We start from the raw sequence: 13,354 nt of genomic DNA, 5'->3' as shown, positions 1-13,354 counted from the left end.
GGAAAGAGAGATTTGACTACATATATACTTAATTTTACTTTACATTTTTCAACAAGGGGAGTGAAGCTAGTAATGGCTACTGTAAGAATATAAAAGAAGAAAATCTGGAACTTGGACTAACAAACTGTTGAAAACTTCAGTGTGGAGAAGAAGCATGTTTTTGATTTGTATGGTTACTGTATATTTTACCTCAATTGTTAAAAAGGAAATTATTAATCACCATTTTACTTCACGGAAGTAACAGTACAAGAAAGGGTCATTCATTTCATGAGTTACATTCTCCTTCCAAAAGACACACTTCAAATTTAAATTCATCAGATCTACACACGCATTTTTTCAGTTATCTGCAGATTATCAAATATCATAAACATACCCAAGAAACGAAGAATGCATTGGGGATAAGATGTATAGAGAATTTGGTTTATAGGAGGTAATAACAGTAATCTTCTCCACAGTGAGTGATATTACTCAATTACAGCATAGTCATTTAGTGCTCAGAAAATAAATTAATCTGCTATTTTCAAATTTAGAACATCCTATTTTCACTGTCTGAGAAACAGCATAAAAGCAGGCTTTCCCACTCCATTCTCAGTAGGTGTAGGAAAGGTGAACCAGGAAGGAAAGGAAAAAAACTACAGGCGAAGAAAAGAAAAAGGAAAATAAAATAAAACCACCCCAACAACACTAAACCACCAGTCACAGAACACAGCATGGTAACTTAGTTTTCTGTCTACAGCTTCTACCCTCATCATCTCCTTTTATGGTCTGCCTCTCATTATTTTTACTCAGAAAATACTTCTAAAAGTTTATAATCTGTAAATGTTAAAATGCAGCAAAGATATGGCTTCCTATCTGTGACTACTCACAACATCTAAAGGCATCACCTTTATATATTATCATGACTATTAAGGTTCTTCTGAATTCCAGTCAGGAAAATAGGTAATTTAAAACACCGCAGTGACAAACTCCAAATATGCATACATGTTAATTTTTCCCTGCTTTCATAGAAATCTCTCTGCTGTCATCTAGTAACAATACCTAAATAACAACAACAAATTAAAGTTTGAAGAAAACAGTTTAAATCCAGAATTTAAAGCTACCATTAGTAGTTGTACACTATCACACAGGTAGGCGAGTACTATCAGTTTCCACTAATGCACTCCTTCTCACAAACACATCTTGCCTTAAAGTTACTAGGGATCACTAGAAACCATTTTCCTTTTGTAACATTACAAAAGAACCTGCATTTTAATACATAGTATTCTCCCCAGTGAAAGTTTTAAAGTAGCTCAGTTTTCTTCTGGAGACTGAACAATCAATGCTTTTGTATGTTATTTCCGAAGTGACTATTGTGTTAATCTGAAGTTACTTATTAAGAAATGCCCCCTTAAGATAAGAGTGAAGCCACATGTAAAATGTCATAGTGCACAAAAATAGGTGCTTCAAGCCCTGGAAACAAACCTAGCAGTGTTTAGACCACTGTAGGGGAGAACAAAGTTGGTCCTCAAGGAATACAGCAAAAATGCCTCAAGGCAAAAAGCAGAGATTGCATTTAGACTAGCAATCTAAAACCCCTCTGAGGAAGAAAAAGATGGAGGACTGCTAACATTATTATGTTCTTGTGTTTACTCAAACGCAGTAACTCTTTCAATTGATGATGCTAAGCTGATGATGTGGAACATAAGTGAATTCTTAAGAGGTCAATAAGCCTTCCCTCCCCCCAAAAAAGGAAGTGTTTATAACAAGTACGAAAGGAGTGCAGAAGTACTAGGAAACAGGATATTACAGATATGAACAGGCCTGCCTTAATAGCTTCTCTAATTTTACTGAGACTACTGAGAATTGTCTCGGGATGAAGGGCTGGTTTGCTTTTAACTGGTCATTTGGTATCATAGCATTTGCAGTTTAGCAATTTGTCAAAATAAAGCTCATGAAAACATAAAACTGTTTGAACTCATTTTAATATTATAACAGATGATGACTATTATACTAAAGCCCAAGAAACTTTTGTTTGGTGTTTTTGTTTGGTGTTTTTTTAAAAAAATCAAAATAGGCAATGAGTTGTTTGCAGAAGTTCTTACCTCCTTTGCGGACTACGGTTCTGAGAGAACTCCGAATCACTATCCTTTGATGTTGGAGAGCCCTTGTATGTATAAAAAACATCCTCTGTTTCCGTAATATAACTAATCTCGTTTGTAAGGTTATCTACAGATGAGTGTCGTGGTTTACGAATTTCATGACGCAGCCTAGGACTCCGCCTTAAAAATAAGGAACACAAACACAAGTTTTAAGTCCTTAAAACTTTATCAAAGTGAAATTTCTATCCTATTGCAATCTATGTCTATAACAGGCCTATAGGTCTCACTTTAAATAATCAATTTTTAAACATTTTGTATGACATACAAGGCAATCATACACTGCTAGGTTCAGCACACTAAGCTGACCTGTTCTCCTCCCCCCCCCCAAAAAATACTACGTGTATTGTTAAAGTTCCAATCGTAGGATAATTGAGGTTGGAAAAGACCTATGGAGCTCATCTAGTCCAAGCTCCTGCTCAAATCAGGGTCAACTGAAGTCAGAGCAGACTGCTTAAAGCTTTATCCAGTCAGATCTCAAAAAACTTGAAGGATACAGAGAGACAGCATGGCTTCTCTAAGCCCCACTGCTCAACTGTGCTTGTGATGAAGCAGTTTTTAATTATGTCCAGACAGAGCCTCTCTTGATTCAATGTATACCCATTGCCTTACCCTCCCACCATGCAACACTGAAGAACCTGGCCTCATCTTCCAGCTAGCCTCTTCCTAAGTATTCCCAGGCTGTTATTAGGCATCCGGGAAACCCCTTCTTCTCCAGGCTGAACAAGTGCAGTTGTCTCAGCCTCTCCTCATAGGCTGTTTCAGCTTCCAGACTACCTTGGTGGCCTTTGCTGAGCTTGCTCCAGTTTGTCGGTGTCTGTCTTGTACTAGAGGACAAAAAAGTGGCTGCAGCATGCTAATAAGGTCTAACGAATGCTGAGCAAAAGGGGAATAATCATTTTCCCTGATCTACCATCTATAATTCTGTTAATACCGTCAGGTGGCTGTTGGACTTCTTAGCTGCCAGATAGCTCATGTACTGTTTGCTGCCTATGAAGATCACCAGGTCCTTTCCCAGAGAGTCGCATCGCAGACAATACTGTTGCACTGGGTCCTTCCTTCCCAGGACTTTGCATTTGTCTTCACTGAATTTCATGCAGTTCCTATTGGCCCATTTGTCCAGACTATCAAGGTCCCTTTGGACAGCAGCCCTGCCCCCAAGCTGATTGACTCATCCTCCCAGTTTGGTGTCATCTGCAAACCTTATGAGCAAGCACTCCATTGTCTCCTCCAGGTCATAAAGATATTAAGCAGGACAGGTCCCAAGATAGACCCTTGCAGTAGTCTACTTGTTATTGGCCTCCAGGTAGAGTATGACCCATTAACAACTCCCCTCTGAGTCTAGTCATTCAACCATTTTTTTTTCCTTAAATCATTCATCTTGTTGTCCACTCTTTCAGAACATATTATCTTAACTTGGGTATAATATTTTGGCAGACAGTATCAAAAGCCTTGCTAAAGTTGAGGTAAGTGACACGCACTCTTCTCCTGTCATCATATATGTTCTCAGAATAACAATGTTTAAAAATATGTATGTACATACTACATAATTATTCTGCTAGAGTACACACGATGAGAAAAGGTAGGAGGCTGGAAGGTATAAGAAAGGCTGAAACTGGATTTACCAATTAGGGGTAACAGGAGGTGATCGAGATGGAAGGCTTTTGGTCTCTAAATGCTCAACAGATAAAGATCGTCTCATAGATGGGTTCCAAACCATCCCACCTATAACTTTTCTGCAGTACTGGCTGTTTACAGACCTGAAAAAAAAAAAAATTATTTTGCATATTTTGCATAGAAAACTTAAATGAAATAAAATGTGCTTATGAAAGCCAATTTTATAATTCATGTGTTTTAAAGAGTCTCCTATGCTTACACCTCCTTACTCATGCATTTGAATTCTTACAGAATAATTTTCTGTCCTTCACTTGTGGCAATAAAACTCTTTGTTAATCCCTGCTACAATGTTAATCACAAGCCTGGGTAAAAATAACTTTTTCTGGGAGTTATTTTAAACCCAATTGTGTTTAAGAAGATGGAGGGGAAAACAGGAAATTCGGTATGTCCTATTGGCACTGAGCCAAGTACCTGACAAAACATGGTTCAAATAAAGACAAAAGATTCTAGCTGTTCCCTGTTACAACTCATAAAGGGGTCATAATTCACTAATAGCTTCATTGAACATGGGACTATTTTAACCATCTACCTGCTGCCTCAGCAAGTAAGAGCTACACCAGACCATTCTCTATTTCCAGAAGGAAGTCACATTTGAGTGATGTGTTCCTTACAGGAACAAACCATTAGAGAAAGATCTGTCATGAAAAGTGGATCCCCAAGTCTGGAGCGCTTCTTGTGACAAGAACCTGGCAAGACAAGGGTTGTATCAGAATCAGAACCTCAGCTAGGAAAGCAATAAAAATATCTGACTAGTGGAATTACACAGCATGAAGAAATTTTTTAAGTAGATCGAAACTGAGATAAAGTTATGCATCTTTTTACACAGCATTCAAAGACAGACAAGCAGAGAGACAAGCTGCTCATCCTCAAGTTTACAAGTCTAGGATTTCTCACAGAAAAGAAGCAATTTATGAGTTACAGAGAAACCACCTTTGGCTCACTAAGTCCTGAAGTGGACTCATAATGGGTGGCTGGGATAGCAGATATGTGAGTTATAGAGCTGAAATGTCTCAATTTTACATAGGATTAAAAAACTTGTTCATGCTGTGGATACTACTCATGTTAATATCAAACCTTAACTATGCTTTTTGTTTATACTAGTAAAAAAAAAAAGCAACCCCAAACTTTAATATTCTGAAGTATTTTACATATCTTATTCACAATTTTAATGCAAATTAATGCCTTCATCTTCTAAATGTGTACTTTCAAAGCTCCTCCCAGTTTAAGAAGCAACGAGGGAAAACAATATGTCAAAATCAGTTACGCATGGATGTGTTTAAGCTTAGTAAAAACCACAGTCCATGAACTCAGGAGAAGCTTTTGCCTGCATTATCCATTTTATTTCTGTAAGTCTTCTGAATACCAATGACAAGGCACAAACTACTCTGGTCTTCTACAAAAACAAAGAGTTCTTTCAAAGCAGCCTTACATAGGTGGAGCGGAGAAGGAGAGTGGAAAAAGAGGATGTATTACAAAAAACGCATCTTGAAGAATTCCACATATTTTGCGCTAATCAGTTTTCCTTTTTTACTAGTGCCTGTTCATGCATTTTCTAATGCATGTGACTTTTGATGTGCAACCTAAGTCGTGTGATAGAAGCCAGAGCCCTAACCTTGACCACAGAATCACTGGAGTGATATATTCTCTAGATACTTCAGTACATAGCATAAACAACCTCCTGAACTCCAAGTAGCTGCTCTTCAGATGTCAAATACGAGGATATTTCTCAGCAAACATACTGAGAGGCTGCTAATGCCTTTCTGGAATGGGCTGTAATATCTTGAGGTCACAGTTCCTTGCTTCCATCTATTACCAAGGTTATCCTTTGTGAAAAAAATAGGTACATTTTTAGCTTTTCAGCAAGGAATAAGAATGTGCCTAGGACAGGTTATTCAGCATTCAGTCTGGAAACGTTGAATGAACTTACCTCTCAGAATCTGGGAGATGTGATTCAACCTGTCCTTAGAAAAAGGCTTACAGACGATTTATACAACTCAGCAGCCTAATTTAAATGGAACTCCACTAGTACCTTAAGCTAAGAGAATCCAGAAGGGCAGAGAGATGTGCAAATAAGAAACTGTACTGAAAGGTTACAAGAGTTCAACTATTTGAACTGATGCAATAAACACTAGGATATCTGCCCCCCATGACTGTAAAAAAAAAAAACAACCTAGTACAAGAAAGCCACAAATTCCAGAGGAAAATTTGTGATACTTTAGGTGGTAAAACCTGAATGTCACCCTCTTCAAAGCTGACAGAAGCTGGATGAAAAGAATTATTGAAGACAAGTCAATCTTAAAACCTCCAGGGTTGTATGGTGTGGTTGGTGGGGGTTTTGTGTGTGTTCGGGTTTGTGGTTTTTTGTTTGTTTTTCTTTGTTCGTTTACTCAATGCAAAATTCATAAGGGAGAAGGCAGAATCTCTTTTTTGGTTGCATAGCTTCCACATGAGCTGAGAGCCATCCTTGAAAAGGAACGTGGATGCTAATGCTGTCTCTTACAACATTTCACAACCACAAACAAGTAGGAAAGTAAAAATTTTCAATATAAGACATGTAGCTTTGGAAGTTACTTGTTCACACCTTTTTTTTTAGTCTTATCAGAAAATAATTTGCTGAGTGACAGTGATTAAGTTGATAGGAACTACTGAAAGTCTTTCAAAATTATTGTCGCTTCTTATGTACTTTATCAGTCTCTGATAGTAAAGGTTGCTGAGTCATTTCTGACTCATGTATATCCTAAATTTCACACTTGTTGCATTGCTGGCATAAATATGGCCAACGAATGCATTAGTACAGAGGATATCGTTAATCTGATGGAAGGTATCAAAAAAAACAGTTCTCCCTTGAGATTCCTTAACAGACTAAATAAGCAATTCACCAGAGGTGATGCCTCAGAACATGAAATTATTTGAAAAAGAAAAATCTTTCCTAGTACCTCAGTTCAACAATGAGAACTATCCTGCATGTTACAGGATATCAAGAAATCGTAACAGTCAGAAATCCAATGTTTTCTAAAAATTGGAATGATACTAAACTGGTACCCTTTGGAACTTGCACTGTTTTCTTTCTTACATGACAAGGGCTGTGCAACGCCTGTGTGTGCACATGTATATACAAGCATCGGGATTCTGAATCTGTTTGCAAATTTGAGAGAAATAAAGGACTCCAGAACTTGACAATCCTACAAAGCTTTGAGAAAGTCACCTCATCAAAACCTCCACTATAGGAAGAACAAGTGCGTATCACTCTATAGAGGAGCTAATTCTCAAAATCCAGATCTGTAAAGCACTAGAAAACTAGGTTACTGTTCATACAACTGCTTGTTTTACTTGCTTCAGCTATGATCTAGTACCAAGTGAAAATATGTAATTCCACTCTCGCAGGAAAACATAACATTTTATCAGCCTTCTTACTATTGGACAGCCCCCACAGGCTAAGTGCTTCATTTAAAAGCAATACTTGTCCACTGGTATGAATTTCTGCAGTGTCTAAAGAGACATGACAGTATGACAAGCCAGTCAGCCACCAAAGTCTGGGAAGCTATTTGAAGTGTGATGACATCATTCAAAAGTCAAAGCTTATCCAAACAGGAAAGAGAGAATCAACCTATCAAATTAGATGTAAAGTTAAACTGTTAGGGGAACACACTGCAAAATAACATGAACAGCACCACCCACAAACAAAAAGAAAACAGTAAAATATTTCTCCAAAAATCATCAGAACAAGCAGATTTCTAGAGTCTACAGAGACTACAGATGATCAAAGGACCAAAGAATCCTCCAAAATCTCACATTCAGAGAAGATAATGACATAAGACATAATGAAAGAAATCACAGGGACTGATACTTATAAAAAAATATAATATCTAAAAGCCTCTAAGATGAAACAGTAGAACCACTTGAGTATAACCTCCCACTTTAAACTAGTGATTTAATCTACTCAAGATTTAAAAAGACATTTGCCAAGTTCTCTTAAACCCATAAAGAAACTAAGGAGCTAGAGAATAGGGTCCTCATTTGGAGGAATTACCTTTTCGCTTGTGACATAAAAGAGAGAATTGGAAAAAATGTTTTAGATTTATAGTGAAAAAAGATCGGAAGTGAAGTCTTTGAGGGATATCTGTTGGGGGCTTTTCTGTTCAACATATTCACTACTGATCTAGAGAAAAGAGTGAACTAAATATATTAATCACAGAGGATAGCAAAAATAAAGGTCAATTGTGAAGAAATGCAGAACATTATAACATCAAGTGACTAGACAATAAACCGGCAGATGAAGTTTCATGAAGTTAGGGCACAGTTGGTGCATATAAGAAGGAACAATTCCAACTTCATATGGCAAAATGAAATGCTCTGAAGTATTACTTTCAGGGAGCTAGATCTTAGAAACCACCATGAAACTACGAGGCAAATAAAAGATAAGTGTCACAAAAGATATCACAAGATATCTTGAATACTTGGATGGGACAAAGTTTTTCATTTTGATGCCAGTAATGAGTGGTTGGTATGACGCACTTCAGAAAATGCCCTAACGTATTAAACAGTGTGTATATGACATTAAGGGGTAAACAGTTCAAAACAAATCTGTACTGCAAATTCTCTTATTAGATCATTAGCTACATGACATTTTTACTTTCTAGTGTTTCATACCTCAAACTGAAACAGCAAGTTTAATCCATACCAGTAAAACATATATTCAGATACCTTTTTAGGAAATTATACGAAAAATTCTGTTGTAATGACACCACGTCGCATTAACCAAAAGTGAACCTATATAACTTGTCAAATGGCTCGCATACAGACTGGAACACAGCTGCGGGCAAAACTGAACTGTGCCACTCCAACTTGAGCTATCTCTGACACAAATCTTCCTGTTCCCATTACAAAGCAAAACATGCTTTCAGACAATACTTACTTTGCTGGATTTCTAGAACCCAGGGTCCAATAATGTGACAATATCTTTTTTTCATGAGGTAGTGACTTCTTTGCCTGAAAAAACGTGTGATGCTCTACACAAGATTTCCATAGATTTTTGCATGCTCTGTAATTTAACATGTTGAAGGCAACAATATGCTCTCTGGATTCATTCTGTAACAGTAAGAAATACCATTTTTCAATATATACAAGTAGCTCAAACACAGTAAACAAACTCATAAAACAACAGCAATATTAATTTCAGCTTAGATAAGAAAAATGTACTTGGGGGGACAAAAAAAAGCAGCATATAGTAGATTTTGAGCTGGAAAGCCCTGTGACTATACGAAATCCTAAACTGCAAAACAGACACTTTAAAAGTTTAAGCAATACTGGAAAAGTTTCTCAATTCCTAATCCTGACAGTGTTAATGAAATATTTAAGTCTAGAGCAGTAAAGTTTTTTTTATACCTGAATATAATACTAAACAGCTAAATATAGTTTCAGGTATCCAGTCAGATCTTGACCTCCTATGACAAACAAAACTCTTAAACATTCCATTAAGGGTGCAATGTAGAAAGGGAAAAAAACCCCTCAATCTTTGAATTTAAACTGTTGACATAAGGCTTCAATTCAATAATATTCTTTCAAGAGCCATAGTACGCAAAAAGCATAGTAAGCAAAAGGACTTGGCAGTCTTTTAGAAGATACTAAAGATGTTACCAATGATCCATATTGGGGGAAAGAAATTAGCTGTGGTGGGACCGGAGCTGCTTTCTGGATGGATGACATGAGGCCACAATGAGGAGATCAAAAAGAAGCTGAATATGAAGCTTGTGTGTCTTGGTGCAAACCCTTACTTGTAACTTCAGTGCCAAAGTGCCAGTGAAACACAGATGTAACAACTGTGCCACCCATGTTTATGCCCTCACCAAATGTAGCACTTGTTGCGCTGTTTCAGATCCCAAGAGTTTTCCACAAAATAGAGCTTTGGTTAGTTAATATAGTTATTGGTGCAAAGAAAGTGGAATGAAGAGTAAAGCAAAGAGGAGACAGAAAGGTAACATGAGACCTGAGTTAATTGCTATCACAGCTCAGCACTTCAGTGAAAAAAAGCAAGTTTTTGATATCATTTCTCATCTTCAGCTGCTCTCAATTATGACCGAATTTTGACACCGTAGCATACAATTAGCCAGGCAACCATCTCAGTAAAGCTCTCTTTTGAGCTCACACTTTGGAGAAAGTCAGGATGTTGGTTGCAAAGCCTTTTTATTAAAGGACTCAGTCCAGCAAGAAATAGAGGTCCCACCTGGATAATGCCTTGATTTCTTGTTGCCATTGTCCTTTTGTTTGTTCACAGCAACGATCCTACTAGGAAGTAACTATAGAACATTTGGACTGGAATAATCAAGCTATTTTTCTTGTATTCTTACTTCTAGGCAACATTTTACAAATGCCATGTATCAGAGATCAATGCCACATTCTGCAAGTCACTTTATGACTAGTTCAGAGAATCTATGACTGACGTCACTGTTTTAGAAAACCAATGAGAATCTCAAGGAAAGATAGAAAGGATTTGCCCCTTGATTTTACCTAGGCACTGCAAAACATTAACTGATTGCAATCTTTCAGGTATGTTTTCCCTATATCTATTAAAACATTTATTTAGGAAGTAGGTTATGTTATTGGAGCCTCATGCCTAATGGAACCAATTCATCTTTGTCAGTTCACCACAGTTGCTTCTAATTAGCTCATATAAAATAAAGTGTGCAAGCATAGTGAAACTTTAACTCAGAATTTCTTGCAATGTAAAAAAAAAAGTACATATCACTTAAAGATTTAACAACAAGCAGCATTTCCTACACACCCTCTGTTGGCTGAATATCATTTGAAGCATTTTTTATACTACTCCAGAAGACAAATAAAAGGAATTGTATGTTATTTTTTGTCAGCCTGGGGTACTGGTCTTTCAGTTGCCATAAAAATTTGATTATCCAAACATCTCAATTATACTGGAAATCCATAGTGTAACTATAAGAATTAAATATATCTAATATTCTGGTTTTAAATTAGTAACAAATCTTGCTCTTTAAGCCACAAGTACGTTCTTCCCACCTGTTGCCACAGAATCTTCTTAACAGCTTCTAAGTGGGCTAAAACTTTAAATATGCACATATGCTAGGACAAATAGTTTCAGAATTTTCAGAAAAAATGTAGTCAATTTTTAAATTAACAAAATCTTTTATTAAAAAAAAATTATTTGGCTGACTAATAGGCCCACCCTGCAAGTCACAATATTAAATCGATGCACCATTTTAAGGAAGACAGTTCTAGCGGGATCCAAGGATCTAGTCCCTATCATACTTCTCAACTCAAGTTCCAAAAAGAATGTTATTTTAATAGTTAGCAAGAAAGGAGGTTTAGAGAAATTTCTGATCATTAAGGTAAAGGGAACAATTCTCAATATCTAAAGTGAGTCCCTTGCTACTTCAGCATCAGGGAATAATTTTGATCAGACATGCCTATTCCATTCACAGAGAATTTGAAGTAAAAACATTTTAATACACAGAAAATGAAATTGTTTTAAAGCACTAGATAAGTACACCGGATATAAAGTTTCACTGCTGGAAGCTTTAAGATGTTGCCTGAAAACCATCATAGTTCCTATTCCTACCTTAAATCTTCCACCTTTCATTAAGTCTACGTATCATGAGCTTTCATAGCATCAGACATTCATGGATTCATGAGTCTTGCTCCTCAGTCCTTATGTAGCTCTCAGTAGAAATAGAAATATTGCATACTTCTATCTAGTAGCTGATCAACTGGCTGAAGCAGCAGGAGGGTAAAAGAGGAGGTGAGCAGCAGGGGGACAGTGAGATAAGGTAAGCTGAGTCTTCATAACACAGGCATAAGGAAAGAAAAAAGGAGTAAGAAATAAGGAGAATAAATCAATGAAGCATGGCGCATCCCAGATGACTGCAAATTCACAGCCTTTGAGAACTTTCTGCAGATTTTTGCAAAGAAATCTACGTATGACAAACAAACCCCTGAAATCTGATATCATTGTCACCATCTTTAGTAAAATCCTGCCTACTAATATGTAGTATCTGCTCTGCTTTCCCCACCTTCCTTACTTTCAGCCTCATTTACTATTCCCTCCTGCACTTCCAAGCAAAAATCTGATAAATCCAAAGGCTGACACAATCTCAGTCATCTGCCCTCACAAACTCCTCAAGCAAGCCACCATTCTGGAGAAAACCCCTAGTAGTCCAGCTGCCCCCTCACTCCCATTGCACTGTGACAGCAAGATTTTCAAAGCAATAACACTGAAATACTGCAGGCTTGCAGACTTGCTGCCCTAAATCTCAGGCACAGGGGGCTAACTGACAAGGATAGATATATCTGGAGATTTAATAGCACACCTGGTCTGCTTTTTCCATATCTAGTGAGAAAGAGTAAAAAGGTCATGTGGCTGGCCTTATTTTTCCTACAGTTCTGTAGCTCTCCAAGCAAGATACAGTGTGCATTACTGTAATCTCAGTAGGCTGTGAAATAAAGAACTATGATCACTTAAGAGGAGATTAGTTGAAAGAATCAAGGGCCTTGAACCGTCACCATTTAACAAAAGCTTAATTGAACAAATTTTAAGAATGCTGCCCTCTTCGAAGGTGACACAGGTTTCCAGAAAGAGAAATTCAACTTTTGACAGCAGTAAAGTCTTTATGCAACGAACATACATATTTTACATGATCTTTGAGTCCACTGACTGTTACATATTGAGACTTTATTCCTCCATATTCCAAAGAAACCTGCAAGTATGCTCATTTTACTATCCATTGTTACTAACCACGCTGAGTTCTGCTCCTACATTTATTCTCACGGACACATTTTGAAATTGCTGTCAGTTGCCAATATTTGCACACTTTTGAATTCAGTAAGACACCTTACCAGTGAATTTTTAGTCCTCAAACTTACAAGAAGGTAGCACCTGCGTCATACAATTACACCAAGTGCAATACAGTTACACTCACAAGCTAGTAGAATGGTTTGCCAGCCACTCATTTCTTCATACAGTGAAATACATTTGAACAGACTGAGACAAGTTTAGGTATAAACAATTGATTTAGAAAGCTACAGCTTGCAGAAAACTTAAGACCCCTCTATGGCAGGTTAGGACACACTCTCTCAAAAGAGAAAACAGTTTCATTTGTGCATGCTATGTGTGCAAGCATTACTGCAATAACACTATTTCTAGATACTAACCAAACGTCTCCTAAATTTGGGAGACACCCACCAAACCAGGGTGGGGGTGAAAATATGAAAATACTCTCCTTTTGGGTAAAAAAAAAAAAGCCTCCCTAGCAATCTGTGTTCAGTGACCGCCTAATTGATGAGGGTCAAGAGGTCTTCTTGTAACACAGCTCCTACCAGTTTAAGAACTCATTTACTACAAGAGCCTTCATAAAGTTTAGGTGTAAGTTAGTACTTACCTTTTACTATCTGAGTTTTGTCCTCAACTGAACTAAAATATTTATCTATCTGCTAGTCACTAATTTCTTTTTTTTTTTCTCCTATCATTAAATATTCCTATCTCTTCCTCAAAAGATAGCTTAATTTATCTGTTCATA

At 37.1% G+C, this 13,354-nt stretch overlaps 1 protein-coding gene across 2 annotated transcripts in view; it reads right to left on the bottom strand.

Moving 5' to 3' along the window:
- PTPN3 (protein tyrosine phosphatase, non-receptor type 3) overlaps window positions 1-13,354 on the bottom strand; it is a 96,598-nt gene that overhangs the window by 43,474 nt on the left and 39,770 nt on the right. The window contains exons 11-13 of one of the 2 annotated variants that reach the window (XM_009885440.1): window positions 8,728-8,900; window positions 3,761-3,895; window positions 2,082-2,258 (exon numbers count right to left, since the gene is read on the bottom strand). In XM_009885440.1, coding sequence (XP_009883742.1) covers window positions 2,082-2,258; window positions 3,761-3,895; window positions 8,728-8,900 — 485 coding nt within the window. The remainder of the gene's footprint in view (window positions 1-2,081; window positions 2,259-3,760; window positions 3,896-8,727; window positions 8,901-13,354) is intronic. The other variant, XM_009885441.1, reaches the window with a different exon arrangement.

The sequence above is a fragment of the Charadrius vociferus genome, unplaced genomic scaffold (assembly GCF_000708025.1).
Source record: "Charadrius vociferus isolate BGI_N301 unplaced genomic scaffold, ASM70802v2 scaffold174, whole genome shotgun sequence".
In the NCBI taxonomy this organism is placed as follows: domain Eukaryota; kingdom Metazoa; phylum Chordata; class Aves; order Charadriiformes; family Charadriidae; genus Charadrius; species Charadrius vociferus.
Note: the sequence above shows the minus strand (reverse complement) of the source record. Positions and strands in the feature narration are given on the sequence as shown.